Here is a 15195-nt window from a genome sequence, read left to right as displayed (position 1 = left end):
CTGTCCCTCGGAGCTGCTGGGTGGCTCGGAGCCGGAAGGGTGGTGCTGCCCAGACACGAGGTATTTCATCCCTGTGATGATACAGCTCTCATTAACCCATCGGGAATCTTGCTGAATGACTAGGAACGATTGCTTTTGCAATAACTGGGCATATTATTTATAATAAGGTTGGTTGGTGGCAGCCCATCGCGGGGTGAGATCACGGCGACGCGTCCCTGAAACCGGAGCGCGCTGGAAAGCTTCAGCTCTGCGCGGACGCTTGGACGGTGCTCAGACCTGGCGTATTTGGACTTTGAGCGTAAAGCATCTCTTGTGTTTTGATCTTTGCCTTTCCCAGGGAGAAATGCAGGCAGTGGAGATGCATTTTAACATACGCATCCGTCAGAGAGGCAAGGTCAGGGGAAAACAAAAAAAAAAAAGGCTTGTGCTGCGAGCAGGAGGCGGAGGTCTGGAGCTGCAGCATTGAACTCCTCGGAAGAAAAAGGGCAGGCGGTTGCAGCCAGTACTTGTCTGGTTCAGCGGCGACATTACCGGTGGCTGTCGACGTGCCACGGTCCTTCACCGCTGCCCGGAGAGCAACGGCGTGACGGCACGCGGAGAAATGCGGCGCTGGCGAAGGACGTGGGAAGCGCCGATTGACCTTGTGCTTGGCAGAGAGGGGGAGGGAAGCGTGAGCAGTGCTGGTGAGCTGCTCAAGGGTTGGGAAATCCCGGGGCACAGCAGACTGGATAGGTCCCAAGGCCTGGAATCGGTGAATTTAACCATGGCTTAGATGGCACTCCAACACACAGATCCATTTTAAAACTAAATCTATTTTAAAACAACCCTCAAGCTGGTGTTGCTTTTGTACTTTGCAGTTATTTTCCGAAACGGAGGGTTTTTTCTCATTGTTGGGTAACACTGTAGGCTTGTTTGTTTTGAGTAAATATAACCTTGCTGCTAAAATTGGTATTAGCTTTAGTTATAAGGTTAACTTCGGTTACAACTAGAGGATCGCTGTATGCATTTGAAGCAGGTATATTGTTTTAATAGGGACCAATGCCATTTTAATACCGCTTTTTTTCTTTTTAAAAAGGCAAAGTGATGTTTGAATAGCTGTGATTTTTGGCAGACCGTGTTTGGGTGGAAATGAAATTCAACTAAAATGTTTTTGTTGCACACTCAACCGCATTCTGCGCTGCCTGGAGGGGAGCACTCATCCAAACGCATCTTGTAGTTAAGAGATAATATTAAACCAAAGTAAGTACTGCAGTTGGACTGACTTCCTTCCAGGCACCGCAACGTCTTTCAAAATTTTAGAGATGCGAGGCCTTGCTCTTTCACCTTGTTTCAAGGCAGAGAAATATTGAAAGCAAAAATGGAGCTTTCCTGTGGTTTGGGACGTTTGAGACACCCAGGAAGGGGTTTCCCTGCAGAAGCTGGGTGCTCCAGGCCAGCTCCCGGTCAGTGGCTCCCAACGCTGCACTCCTCTATCCTTTAGTTGAAAACATTTTCAGCAAAAAAACATATTTTAAAGAAGAAATGCATCTCGCATGAAAGAAAATAGCTGGAGTTTTTAATCGGCCCGTTACCCTTGACCAAGGAACAAACCTCTCTTGTGCTGCAGGCTTCATCTGTGGGCATGTGTCTGTTGCTTTAGCAGTGGTGCCAGTCCCCCAGCTCCGAAACGACGCCGGTGATGCTTAGACCTTACTCTGCACGTGGCGGTGAGGAGCTGGGGAAGTAACAAGGACGGGCCGGGTCCTGCCGCCGAGCTCGCGGAGCCCTCCCGCAGCTTCTGCCAGGTCCGTGCGAGACGTCCCAGGCTGGTGGGCGTTGCGTGCGATGCACGAGAGGTACGGCGTTAAGGTATGTAAATAACGAGACCCATTTCGTTAGCTTCCCCCGTGTTTATTCCTCATCGGGCTGGGCCGGGAGTAGCTGCCGCAGGCACGGCTGGCGGAGCGGCTTCATCCACAGGGTAGGAACAGGCCGGGAAGCACCGGAGCGTGCGGAGCTTGCCGAGCAGGTCCGGCGTTTCTGAGCCTCGGGGCTGGAACGTGGACGGGCTGAGCAGCGAGTTAGTCATCGTGGTCAACCGGGTTGTGGCTGGTCGTATGTAAACCTTACATACCCTTCTCTTTTTTGGTTGACTTAAGTTATCAACGTGTTTGGTAGATGCACAAGCTTGACAAAGTTTTGGAGGAAACTCATTCATTTTCATAGCATGTTTGGGAAGCCTATAGGAGGCTTCTTTATCTGCTGGTCGTGCAGAGAAGTCCCGAACAAAGAGTGTCAGCACCCAAGTCTCCTTCTCTACCTATCTTAACCCTGTACCTCTTGTGCTTCTCGCACGAGCAGCGCCTCGGTCGCTCGCTTACGCGGCGAGACGAACAGAAGCAAAGTTGTTCCTGTGCACGTGTGCTCGGCTTGGCAGTTAGCCACGCGGAGTAAGGAAATGAAAACCCCGCGGCCGTGGACACAGTGAGGTTTTGTCAGCTTTTGGGGGTGCGCAGGTTCTTGAATCGCTTCCTTCCTCTCGTGGGCTTTTTCTCATTAAACTCGGTGTTGCTTACACGTATTTTTACCCCTCCTCTGTTACAGAGGCCAGGCCAGAGTTTGCGCTCGCTTCCGAGACGCCGTGTAAAGTCAGGGTGGGGAACCCTGCGCTGCTAAACCTTTGTTGCTCAGACAGAGCTGGGGCTTGTGGCCTTGAGCTCAGTCCCCTCTTTGACCGTGGGCTCCTTTGCGCATCCTAGCAGTCTCGACTCCTTTGGCCAGAGATTCCCCATCCCGCTACGTGCACGCAAGGAAGCTGGCGATGATTTTGCACGTTGAGGGAGTGCAGGCTGCGCCTGTACCATGGTCCAGCACTTGCTGCTGTAGCACTAGTAGAGCTGTTGTCTTGAACTTGGGCTCAAGCTGCGCCAGGGGAGGTTTAGATTGGATATTAGGAAAAATTTCTTCACGGAAAGGGTAGTCAAGCATTGGAACAGGCTGCCCAGAGAGGTGGGGGAGTCCCCATCCCTGGAGGGGTTCAAAAAATGGGCAGAGGTGGCACTTTGGGCCATGGTTTAGTCTAGTCTACCCTTAATTGGTTTAGTGTGGACTTGGTAGTGTAGGTTAATGGTTGGACTGGATGATCTTAAAGGTCTTTTCCAACCTAAACGATTCTATGATTCTGTGAACTTGCATGCTTGCCCTTACCAGCTCGCTGCTATAAAATATCCATCCTCTTGCTTTCATTACCTTATTCTTTTCTGCTTCTTCCCTCTCTCTCCTGGAACATCATCTTAGCCCTCGTCTGCCAAGCACACGCTCTTACTCCTGCCTCTTTCTCCGCCATGATCTCGACTCCTGCTCGGCTGTCTCAGGAGCTCGTCTCCTTCTGCTCGATGCTGGCACGGGAGGTGGAGGTAAAGCACGAGATAAATTAGTGACTGAGCTAGCAGAGAAGGGAACAGAGCAGCAGAGTATTTGCTGGTGTTTGCAGCACAGCTCCCTAAATTCTTGGAGCCTTGAAGATGTTTTACGTGTGGTTTTGGGTTAGTAGAAGAGCTTGATAGTGGGTTTTACCCATCTTGAGCTAACGAGTCACCGTACGAGTATATACGTGAGGGTTTTTTTTTTCCATGTGCTGTGATAGTCCATACCATTTCACTTGCTGCTTTTGCTCTGAGCGTTGGGAACTCTGCAAAGCCCAGGGCAGCGGGGTTTGCGCAGGGCAATGCAGGCACAGCGGACAGCACGGGCAGGGGTTCAGGCATGCCTAAGCTGACCAGGACGGAGGGAAGGCTCTCCAAAAGCGGCCCTGCCGTTGCCAGGCTGGAGCAAGCCCTGGGAGCCATTTGACTGGATGTTTGCAGCACCATTTTAAATGGAGACGCTCGGGCAGAGCAGACTTGCCCCTGCACCCGAGGCATGCGGCGCTGTGAGCTGACCACACGCTGAATGTTGGTGAGTCCCGGTCATCGTGCGGGCAGGCACGCTCAGCAAGGTGGTCAAGCTGGATTTAAGAAAATATTGTAACAGCATTTGTGGCAGTTGAGTATGCTTTTGTTTAAAAAAGAAAAAAAAAATCATACTGCTTGCTTATGCATCTTGCATAGTGCCCAATTTCTCTTTTTTTTTTTTTTTTTTTTCTTTAAAGTGTCAGGAATTTTGCTTTCTAAATTCCCAGCAAGTCATATTTACTGGGTGTGAGAGCTCTGGGCCTAGAGGGAGAGGCAAGGCACTGTTGGGAACCATGAAAACCCTGAAAGCAAACAGCATTTTTGTTAATAAACTGCCTAGACATGAAAGGGTGATGAAGCTTTTTGTAGAGAAGTGCAGAGGAGAAGAGAAGGGCTTTTTGGATGACCTGGAGAGCAGAGGACTGGCTGTGCAAGCTTGTTTTTCCCAGCAAAACAAAGCTCAAAAGGGAAAAATATTGCTTGAGTGAGGGAAACGGGCAGTTGTGCACAAGCTCAGATGGGCATAGGCTGGTATGAGTCAGGTTAGCCTGGAAATTAGGGGGGAAGAAAAAAAAAAAGCTCTGACCCAACAGAGAGAAGTAATCGGAGTGAAGACCTGTGTAATTCTGAAGAAGGTAAAATATTGTATAGCGTCTGCAGGAGCGAGAGCTGGAATCGGAGATGCAAGAAGCCCCTTCCAAGCCGTGCTCTGTATGGCTCGGGAGGGCTCTTCAGCGGACGTAAATGTGAGCAGGTACAGTGGAGCTGGTGAAAGTGAACCCGCAGAGATTTAAAAAAGACAAGCCCATATGAGCCTCTAGGTTATAGCGAAGGTGACTGGCTCTGAGTGTAAGCTGAAGGTATGTGATGGCTGGCTGAGAAGAAGAGTGCATGGGATTTAACCTGTAAGCCGGTCATCAGCTCAGAGGAGGCGCTAAGGAAGAATGAGGCCGATGGGGAGCGGCTGAGGGAGCTGGGGGTGTTCAGCCTGGAGAAGAGGAGGCTGAGGGGAGACCTGATCGCTCTGCAGCTCCTGGCAGGAGGGGGCAGGGAGGGGGGGTCGGGCTCTTCTCCCAAGGAACCAGCGATAGGACGAGAGGAAATGGGCTCAAGCTGCGCCAGGGGAGGTTTAGATTGGATATCGGGAGAAATTTCTTCATGGAAAGAGTGGCCAAGCATTGGACCAGGCTGCCCAGAGAGGTGGTGGAGTCCCCATCCCTGGAGGGGTTCAAAAACCGGGCAGAGGTGGCACTGGGGGCCATGGTTTAGTGGGCATGGGGGTGTTGGGTTGATGGTTGGACTGATGATCTTAGAGATCCTTTCCAACCTTAGTGATTCCTAGTTTTACTTGCATTAAAAGTAATCCATCCTCCAAGCCAGGAAACATGAAATTGCTCCTCTCCCCTGAATTGGTTTAGTGGTGGCCTTGGCAGTGTTAGGTGAATGGTTGGGCTGGATGATCTTGAAGGTCTTTTCCAACCTGATCGATTCTGTGATTCTAAGAGGAAACGGGCGGCCGTGTTGCGAGGCTTTTCGTTCTGCAGAATAATTGCAGCTCACGAATCGCATTGAGCCTTCGCGGCTGCGCTTGAGGTGTCCCGGGATCAGACGGGCGATGTGGGATCGGTGATTGCCGGCTGTTAGGAGCAGCGCGTTATCTGAAGCGGGGCCACGGGGGAGCATCTTCTGCCCCGAGCAGCTGGGGGAAGCAGATCTGGGTTCGAAACCTGTGCGTGCAATTGAATCGCGAGTTGATTTGTGTAAACACGTGGTTCTGTGGACCTGGCTGGTCTCTGTTAGCAATCTGGAGACGACCCGCTCTTGGGCTGTAATACTGTTTTATCTTTGCCCAGCTGACCACCGGTGGCAGCTTATGAGGCTGGAAAGCTGGATTCCAAAGTTTTAATTTAAGAGTCAGGCTGCTGTCCTGTTTGCAAATGGAAAATTGTCCAACTTTCAGCCCTCGATTACTGCTGGGCCAGCAGAGCTGTGCTCCAGTGAATTGTCTGGACCGTGCGGCTGGTGGTGGATGGTGCTGATCTTCCCTCCTTCCCCTTTTCTCTGCTTTTAGGTAGGGGACCATAAATTCAGCGCTCACCGGATCGTGCTGGCAGCTTCTATCCCGTACTTCCACGCCATGTTCACCAACGACATGATGGAGTGCAAGCAGGACGAGATTGTCATGCAGGGGATGGATCCCAGGTAACATCACAAGGCACGCGAGCGAGGATAGCCGGAGGGGACCGCGAGTGCTCTGCAGGCCTCGGCGTTTTCTGTTAGTCATGCCCCCCTCTAGGTTAATTGTTAATAAATTCTGCCCTTTCTCCCCCTCGTTTAGTGCGCTTGAGGCTCTGATCAACTTTGCCTACAACGGTCACCTGGCCATAGATCAGCAGAATGTCCAGTCTCTGCTCATGGGGGCCAGTTTCCTTCAGCTGCAGAACATCAAAGACGCTTGCTGCACTTTCCTCAGAGAGAGGTAAGGGGACGTCTTTCGGCTATGCTTGCTGCTCCCCAACAGCAGCAAGGTTTTTAGTCATCGGCGTCTGGCCTGGGAGGGAGCGGGGCGTCTCCTGCCAGCATGGTAAGGAGGTCTGTGTCTCCTGAGAGTCGCCGTTCTCATTGCCTGTAAAATAACTTCTCTGCCTTCCGAGATGCTACAGCTGGGACACAATCTAAGGCCTTGGCCAGCCGTGGACATTAATACCTAAAGCAAAACTGGGTAAACGTTTCCCTTTTGAAGAGTTAGCTAGCTGGTTACGCGTCGCAGTGGTGCGTGACTGCCTCTCCCGCTAACAAACCCATCCTCGCAGTAATTACCCTCTCTGCTGCCGCGTGTGTAAGAGGGGAGGAACAAAGGGACTGAGCCAAGAAGCTGGACAGGAAGCCGTGGCAGAGCCTTAAATTGGTCCCAGGTTTTTCAATTCCCTCGCTGCTGTTTGGCTGCGAGATTGTTCCAGCAGCAGCATCTGGAAACAGAAAAGCTGGGCTGTTCTTTGGAAACGTACCACACGCATTTTCAGATCGTGCCAGGGAGTCTTACGTGTTTAATTCCCCCTCACTTCCCCAGCTTGATTTCTCTGCAGCTGTTCAGCGTAGTCCGTGGCGTGATATTAAACATACCTACCAAATACATGGAACATTTCAGCCAGTTATTTTTCTGTAATTCTAAATCGAGGTATCCTAAAACCATGGGTTGGAGAGAAAAAAAAACGTTTTTCCTCCGTCTTTAAGGTGTCTCAGTTTTCAGTCCCATGCACATCCTGACTTTCTGCAATCTGTTTAAAATTAAGTTATGTAAGTTTACAGAGTATTCATTTTTCTTGAAAAAAAACCATTTTATTTGAGGTACTGGATACGACACCGAGCTGGAAAGACATGGGTTGCATTGATTTTTTGAATCCCTGCTAGCTTTAGGTGGTTGTATCTGTATCTAGATTAAGCGAGGTGATTTGGTTTCTCAGATTTAGCTGCTGTAGTTCTCCCAAACCTACCAGGAGCAATTGGGTGTCCTTAATTAAGTCCTGTCGCTTTTGATTAATAGCAAGAAAATTGGTGGACTCTGACCATCCTGAAGAGCTGGAGCATGCACACTGAGCTCTCGTTCTTAAATGGAGTTAAGATTTGGGATATTTTTGGGCCCCTGTGCACAGACAGGTCCATAGTGCTGTAAGCAAGCCCTGCGTGAGCCCTGAGAGCCGTCCTTGCGTGAAAGCCCCCCCGTCAACGCTACGTATTTGCTCTTATTGAATCATCGAATCTTTAGGTTGGAAAAGACCTTTAAGATCATCAGGTCCAAACATTAACCTCGCACTGTCAAGTCCACCACTAAACCATGTCCCTGAGCACCACGTCTACGCGTCTTTTAAATACCCCCAGGGATGGGGACTCAACCCCTTCCCTGGGCAGCCTGTTCCAGGGCTTGACAACCCTTTTGGTAAAAGAATTTTTTCCTAATATCCAATCTAAACCTCCCCTGATGCAGCTTGAGCCCATTTCCTCTCGTCCTATCGCTGGTTCCTTGGGAGAAGAGCCTGACCCCCCTCCCTGCCCCCTCCTGCCAGGAGCTGCAGAGCGATCAGGTCTCCCCTCAGCCTCCTCTTCTCCAGGCTGAACACCCCCAGCTCCCTCAGCCGCTCCCCACCAGCCCTGTGCTCCAGACCCTGCCCCAGCTCCGCTGCCCTTCTCTGGACACGCTCCAGCACCCCAACGTCCTTCTTGTGCTGAGGGGACCAAAACTGGACACAGCATTCCAGGTGCGGCCTCCCCAGTGCGGAGCACAGGGGGACGATCCCTGCCCTGCTCCTGCTGGCCACGCTATCCCTGACACAAGCCAGGATGCTGTTGGCCGCCTTGGCCACCTGGGCACACTGCTGGCTCATGTTCAGCCGCTGGCGACCAACACCCCCAGGTCCTTTTTGGCCAGGCAGCTTTCCAGCCACTCTTCCCCAAGCCTGCAGCGCTGCATGGGGTTGTTGTGACCCAAGTGCAGGACCCGGCCCTTGCCCTTGTTGAACCTCATACAGCTGGCCTCGGCCCATCGGCCCAGCCTGGCCAGGTCCCTCTGTAGATCCTTCCTACCCTCCAGCAGATCAACACTCCCACTCAACTTGGTGTCATCTGCAAACTTACTGAGGGTGCACTCAATCCCCTCATCCAGATCGTTGATAAAGATACTAAACAAGACTGGCCCCAAAACTGAGCCCTGGGGAACACCGCTCGTGACCGGCTGCCAGCCGGATTTAACTCCATTCACCACAGCTCTTTGGGCCTGAACTCTTAGCACAGGACAGGGCAGTACCTGAGGGCACTTCCCCAAAGCGGACACAAGCAATGTCACATCCTTGCATCCATCTGGACACCGCTGTCAGCAGCTGAGCCTGGTTTTTGCAGACTGTTAGACACTGAAACCATCAGAGCCCAAGGTATTTTCTCCACACAGGTAGTATTTAGTTTAGTAGCTGATGATTAGCACCACAAAACAACACAACTATGGTCTCTTGCTGAACAGTGACATGCCTGTACCGGGCAGGGCTTCTTGTTTGGATGGGAGTGTCCAGGACACGTACCTGTGATTGTCATGAATATCATCTGATGATTCTGTCTTCTCCAGCTCCTTCGTGCCACTGAGCAGCTTTATGCAGCAGCTGTTTGGCTGTGCTGGAGAGAAGCTCGGCTCTGCACTGTCTAACCCCCAGTTGCAAAAGCGTCTTTGGTGATAAAGCCTCCTTAATCTCAGGAAATGGCTTTATGAAGCTGTAGTAGATGCTGTTCTGTAGTACTTAGAAAAGATGTCAGATGAAAAACAGAGACTGATGGTTGGTATTTGTGCAATGTGCTTGAATCCAGTTTTGTCCAATACTGAAGTTAAAAAAAAAAAAAAAGAAAAGAAAAAGAAGGTGCTAGATGCACAGTCCAGGCACCCTGAGATGTGGGAGGGAGGGATTATGAGGAGCGGCTGAGGGGGCTGGGGGTGTTCAGCCTGGAGAAGAGGAGGCTGAGGGGAGACCTGATCGCTCTGCAGCTCCTGGCAGGAGGGGGCAGGGAGGGGGGGGGTCGGGCTCTTCTCCCAAGGAACCAGCGATAGGACGAGAGGAGATGGGCTCAAGCTGCATCAGGGGAGGTTTAGATTGGATATTGGGAGAGATTTCTTCACAGAAAGAGTGGCCAAGCACTGGAGCAGGCTGTCCAGAGAGGTGGTGGAGTCCCCAACCCTGGAGGGGTTCAAAACACGGGCAGAGGTGGCACTTTGGGCCATGGTTTAGCGGGCATGGGGGTGTTGGGTTGATGATCTTAGAGCTCCTTTCCAACCTTAGCGATTCCTAGTTTTTACTTCCATTAAAAACCAATCCATCCCCCAAGCCAGGAGGCGTGGGGTTGCTACTCTCCCCTTAACTGGTTTAGTGTGGCCTTGGCAGTGTTAGGTGAATGGTTGGGCTGGATGATCTTAAAGGTCTTTTCTAACCTAAACGATTCAATAATTCTATGATTGCTGTGCAGAGCCTCATGCTGCCCCTCAAGTGACAACCTGCAGCCTTCACGCAGGGCCAGCTGAGTCTGTCCAGGGGCTCCTTGGCAGGGTCAGGAGAGGTTTTTAAGTTGTGGTTTCCACCCTCTGGCCCTGTGGATTCATCTTCAGATCTCTGTGTAGATAATTCATCAGCAGGCTGGAACCTGCCATCGTTGAAGAGGACACAGCTGCGGCTTTCACTGCATCACGTATCCTCTGAGGCTTGCATCGCTTCGCTGAACCTGTTTGTAATTCTTTCTGTCTTCTATTAAACCGACATTACTTTTGCTCTCTTTTTTCCCCCCGTTCCCAGGCTTCACCCTAAGAACTGTCTGGGAGTGCGGCAGTTTGCAGAGACAATGATGTGTGCAGTGCTCTACGACGCTGCCAACAGCTTCATTCATCAGCACTTCGTGGAGGTATCCATGTCCGAAGAGTTCCTGGCACTGCCTTTTGAAGACGTCCTGGAGCTCGTTTCTAGGGATGAGCTCAACGTGAAGTCTGAAGAGCAGGTGTGTAGCTGGTGTACCTTGCTCTGAGAAACGCCTGGTAGGGTTTCTCAGACCATAGATTTTGCAAAACGTTGTTTTGAGGTGTTTTGATACAGAGGTGGAACCTGGTGGGTCCTGAGGACCTTCCGCCGTGCCCCTTACTGTCGATAATTTGCAGGTCCTGGGGAAGAGAGGCTGAGGCTGTGAGCAATAGCAGGGAGCCCCTTCCTCCCAGAGTTCACGTTCAAGTCCAGAGGAATGCTTCTGAGGTGTAAAGAATTTGCTGTGAGTGCTGCAGCATTTTATAATGAGTGTTCCGCTGAATTTGCCATCAAGAGGCTCTTCTAGACTGGCTTGTTCCTGGGGAAAAAAACAGTAAGCAGGGCTGAGCAACTTTAGGACATTCCAACAGCCTTGAGAATCTATTGGTGCTGGGCTGACAGTCTGCAGGAGATACAGAACCTGTCCTCGAGCCAGGAAATCTGTCCTGCTCTTTCTGAGGAGGTTACTGAGGAGGTGACAAATGAAAAGCAGACCTACAGCTGTCTCCATGTAGGGTAAGAGTGTGCTTCGTTAATCAGGCTGTCTGAAATGGGAAGGGAGGGGAACCTGCTTCACATTCCAGCCACGTTGCTGTATCATACCACAAATTTGTCTCTTGCTGTTTTTTTTTTTTTTCCAAGTGGATCCTTTGTGGAGCAGGTAGGAGTCCAAAGAGTCTGTCCCTGGTGACATTTCCGTGTGCCCTGACAGCTACCAGCCCCCTCTTCAGAAATGGCAGTATTTTAGTGCAGTGCAGCCTATCTGCTGATCATAAAGCACCTTGTAGAGCAGAAGTAAGTTTGGGTTTGTTTTTTTTTTAAGCTCACCGTGGTACTGTTGAAGTACTTTTGCACTGAAAGCCTCAGGAGAGGTGATGCGAGAGACTCTGGATCTCCACCGTAAAAGAAGGACTTAATAATTTTGTTATGGTAGTGGTACTGCCGGACTTTTCTCTACAACCACAGAAGACTGGATGATCTTAAAGGTTTTTTCCAACCTAAACAATTCTATGATTCTGTGATTGAGAGCAGTTGTCCTGCGAGCTGGTGGCCATGACCACAGTGACCGGTTCTCCTGCAGCTTCTGGGGGACTGCTGTGGGTTTGTGATCTCCCTGAACCTGTGAAGAGCGATGAGGCTGCAGCGTGTGGCGTTGGCCTTGGAGTGTGACCCCTGGTCAGTGCGCCCGCCGTGGGCGACAGTGATGGGACTCGAATGTGGTCATCTGCGTCTAAGGGCAAGAGCGCAGGATGACCCAGCTTAGGCTTTAACTGTGAGAGTCCTGTGAACCAAGGAGTACGCGTCTCCAATTAAACCAGTCACCAGGCTCCTTTTGTAATCTGGAGTCATCCAAAACGGGGCAGGTGAAGTGTGCTTTGAAGAGGTCTGCGAAGGGAGCCTAGAGGGACCACCTCAGCTCTAGACATCTATTTGTGTACTTATCCAAAGTTAACAGATGCATCCCTCTCATCAAAACTGTCTTCCGATTTTTCAGAGCAGCACCATTCTTTTTTCCTTCCCCAATTTGCTGATTTTTGACACTACATAAACAAGGTTTTGCATTCTGTCCCGCCCCCTCTAACAAAACTCTCTTCCCAGCTCCCTCATGTCCCTTCAAATGTTCGTTCTAAACGCACCATCCCATGGGTCCATAGGTCAGTGTTATGGCAGACTAAGTCGGAGGCAGAGGCAGCGATGGCAAAGCCACCGAGCATCACACAACAGGAAAGCCCTCTGGTGCAATGTAGAGCATCGCCGTTCCATCCTGAAGCAGTGTCACCTGAGATCACGGGAAGACCCTGTGTGGTTTCTTTTCCATCGGACAATTGGCAGCAGTAGGAACTTCCAAAAAAAAAAAACCAAAAAACCCCAAAACTCCAACTTCCCATGCCTCTTTTCCGTAGGTGTTTGAAGCTGCGTTAGCTTGGATACGGTATGACCGAGACCAGAGGGAGTCGTTCCTCCCTGAGCTCCTGTCCAAAATCCGCCTACCCCTTTGTCGACCTCAGTTTCTCACTGACCGCGTGCAACAAGATGACCTGGTCCGCTGCTGCCACAAATGCAGGTGAGGCTTGGAGCTGGGGTTAGAAAACCACCCGGGGGTGGTGGCTTGCGGTGGGGTGGAGGTAGCAGGAACATGGTTTAGCAGCCTTGGAGGCTGAAATTCTCTCTTTCTGTGGGCGAGCGCCTCGCGTAACAAAAAACCAAAGCACCCTCCCCAATTTTAACCTGGCAGCGGGGCCACATTGTCTTCTAGAAGTACTGGCCATGGAGCTGGAAAGTCAGTTGCTTAAATCTTCATCTGACTTAAGACGGTCAGATTTCATCATATCAACCGAGCTCTTTAACTCTTTGCCTTGATTTTAGGGATCTGGTTGATGAGGCAAAAGATTATCACCTCATGCCAGAGCGCCGGCCACACCTCCCAGCGTTCAAGACCCGTCCTCGGTGCTGTACATCGATCGCAGGATTGATTTATGCTGTTGGAGGACTTAACTCAGCAGGTACCTTGCACGTCTGCTCCGTGCAGCGGAGAGAGCGGTGTAGTTTGCTGGGTAGGACGATGGGATTGTGACCGTCCCTCGCGTGAAGCGCTGAGCAGTTCCTCCTCCTCTGCGCGGCACTTTGACCCTTCCACTGAAATGCTCAGGGTGGCTGTGGCCATAGTTTAACATCTTCCATCTAGAAACTCTGTCTAGGTCGGGTTTATTTAGGACAGCTCTTCTTGCGTATCTTAAAGAATCAGCATTTTGAGGGCAATGACCTTGCCTAAAGCAACAAGCGGAACTCGGAGATATCAAGGTGATGGTGGTGGGGTTGTGGGATCACACATGCAGACACAGAAAGGAGGTTGTAGTGACGTGGGTGTTGGTCTCTTCTCCCACGTAGTTAGCGATAGGACAAGAGGAAATGGCCTCAAGCTGTGCCAGGGGAGGTTTAGATTGGATTTTAGAAAAAATTTCTTCATGGAAAGGGTAGTCAAGCATTGGAACAGGCTGCCCGGAGAGGTGGGGGAGTCCCTATCCCTGGAAGCATTCAAAAAATGGGCAGACGTGGCACTTTGGGCCATGGTTTAGTCTAGTCTACCCTTGATTGGTTTAGTGTGGACTTGGTAATGTTAGGTTAATGGTTGGACCGGATGATCTTAAAGGTCTTTTCCAACCTAAACGAGTCTATGATTCTGTGACACAAGGTGCTTGCACGAGCCCAGCCATAGCGTAAAAAGGAGGTGGAAAGCATTCATGAAACTCTCTGCTGGAGCCTCAAGCAACCTGGTTATCCCGGGATGTAGGCTCTGAACAGCAGGCGTGCGCTGGGCGCTGCCTCGAGGGCTTCGTACCCCAGTCACACCGTAGCACGGCTGGTTTATCCCAAAGAGAAGCCGCGTTCCCAGGAAGCAGCGACACCAAGATGTGACATTGCAGGTCTCTGCTGCCCCTTTGAGGTGATAAGAAGCCCCACTTCCCCAGTCCAGTCTCCTGGTACAGAGCACAGGCGAACTTGGAAACACTCCATCATCTTTTTGCGTTGTGGAGTGCAGTTTTATGTGAATTTTTCAGAGCAGGCTCTCTTTGCGGGTGGGTAGAGATGTGGCTGGGAAATGCCTCTGATTTGACTTTGATGTGGAAGCGGGGAGGCTGGAATAGGACGTGTGAGAGCCCAGGATAGGTAGGACATGTGAGATCCGGGCCGTTTTTCCAGAGAAGAGCAGGCAAAGTCCCTGCTTGGGGGTCAGAGCAGCGACCGCTTATCCCTCGCGTGCCTCTGCTTCAGGCCGGCTTGCTAGAACAGTGTTTTATCAGGTCTCCCTCTTTTAATTTGAGTAGCAAATTTTTATGCAGGTGACTCACTGAATGTGGTGGAAGTCTTTGATCCCATTGCCAACCGCTGGGAGAAGTGCCAGCCGATGACAACGGCCCGGAGCCGAGTCGGGGTAGCGGTGGTGAACGGACTGCTCTATGCCATTGGCGGCTACGACGGTCAGCTAAGGCTGAGCACCGTGGAGGTTTACAACCCGGAGATGGATTCCTGGTCCAAAGTAGAAAGTATGAACAGCAAGCGAAGGTACGTGTGGCTCGCTCAGTGGGAAGGGCACCTTTGGAGCAAGAGAGTGGGGGGAAGGAAAAATGAGGTTGTAGGAAGGCTGGAGGTGTTGGGTGGGGGTGGGTGCCGAATACAAATTTCATGCGTGGGGAAGGAGCAAAAGAAAAAGGAGGAGTGGAGCAGTATGGAAGCAGGTGGGATTTGGCTGGCCGCGTTTGGGTTGGGCGAGTTGTGCTGATTCTGAGCACTGCTTCTTGGCAAGAGGGGAGAAGCGTCGGCAGGTCAAAAAAGTTACGCCTGTGCATCACAGCGTTGATTTACAAGGAAAGCCATTAAGACCTCGGTAAGTAAAAAGGAGCCGAGCGGTGTGGGCTCTAAGCTACAGAGATCTCTCGGTTTTGGTGGCATCAAGGAGTGAAATCAAACGAAAAGAGAGCGATAAAGTTCTGCCGGTGAGGTCTGTAAGGGTTTGAACTGGAGTCCCAAAGGAGGCGGTCAGAGCCCCGTTTCCTCACGGTGGGATACCAGATGGGAGGTAAAGCACTGGTGAGCACCGTGTCGGAAACTCCCGTGCTGCTAGGAGTCAAATAAACCCATTTTCCCATCTCTGTCCGGTGCTGGCATGTTCTTTCCCTACCAGAAAGCATGAGAATCACAGCTGGGACGGAGAAGAGTAT

General features: G+C 51.2%; 1 protein-coding gene across 1 annotated transcript in view; it reads left to right on the top strand.

Annotated features, from left to right (window-relative positions):
• Nucleotides 1-15195, top strand: part of KLHL18 (kelch like family member 18) — a 30310-nt gene that overhangs the window by 10358 nt on the left and 4757 nt on the right. The window contains 6 exon segments of the mRNA XM_075704916.1: nt 6004-6134; nt 6271-6411; nt 10256-10454; nt 12379-12539; nt 12842-12978; nt 14302-14539. Coding sequence (XP_075561031.1) covers nt 6004-6134; nt 6271-6411; nt 10256-10454; nt 12379-12539; nt 12842-12978; nt 14302-14539 — 1007 coding nt within the window.

This window comes from Pelecanus crispus, chromosome 2, assembly GCF_030463565.1.
Source record: "Pelecanus crispus isolate bPelCri1 chromosome 2, bPelCri1.pri, whole genome shotgun sequence".
Classification (NCBI taxonomy): Eukaryota; Metazoa; Chordata; class Aves; order Pelecaniformes; family Pelecanidae; genus Pelecanus; species Pelecanus crispus.
The sequence above is the reverse complement of the archived record's forward strand: the minus strand, read 5'-3'. Positions and strand labels throughout refer to the sequence as shown.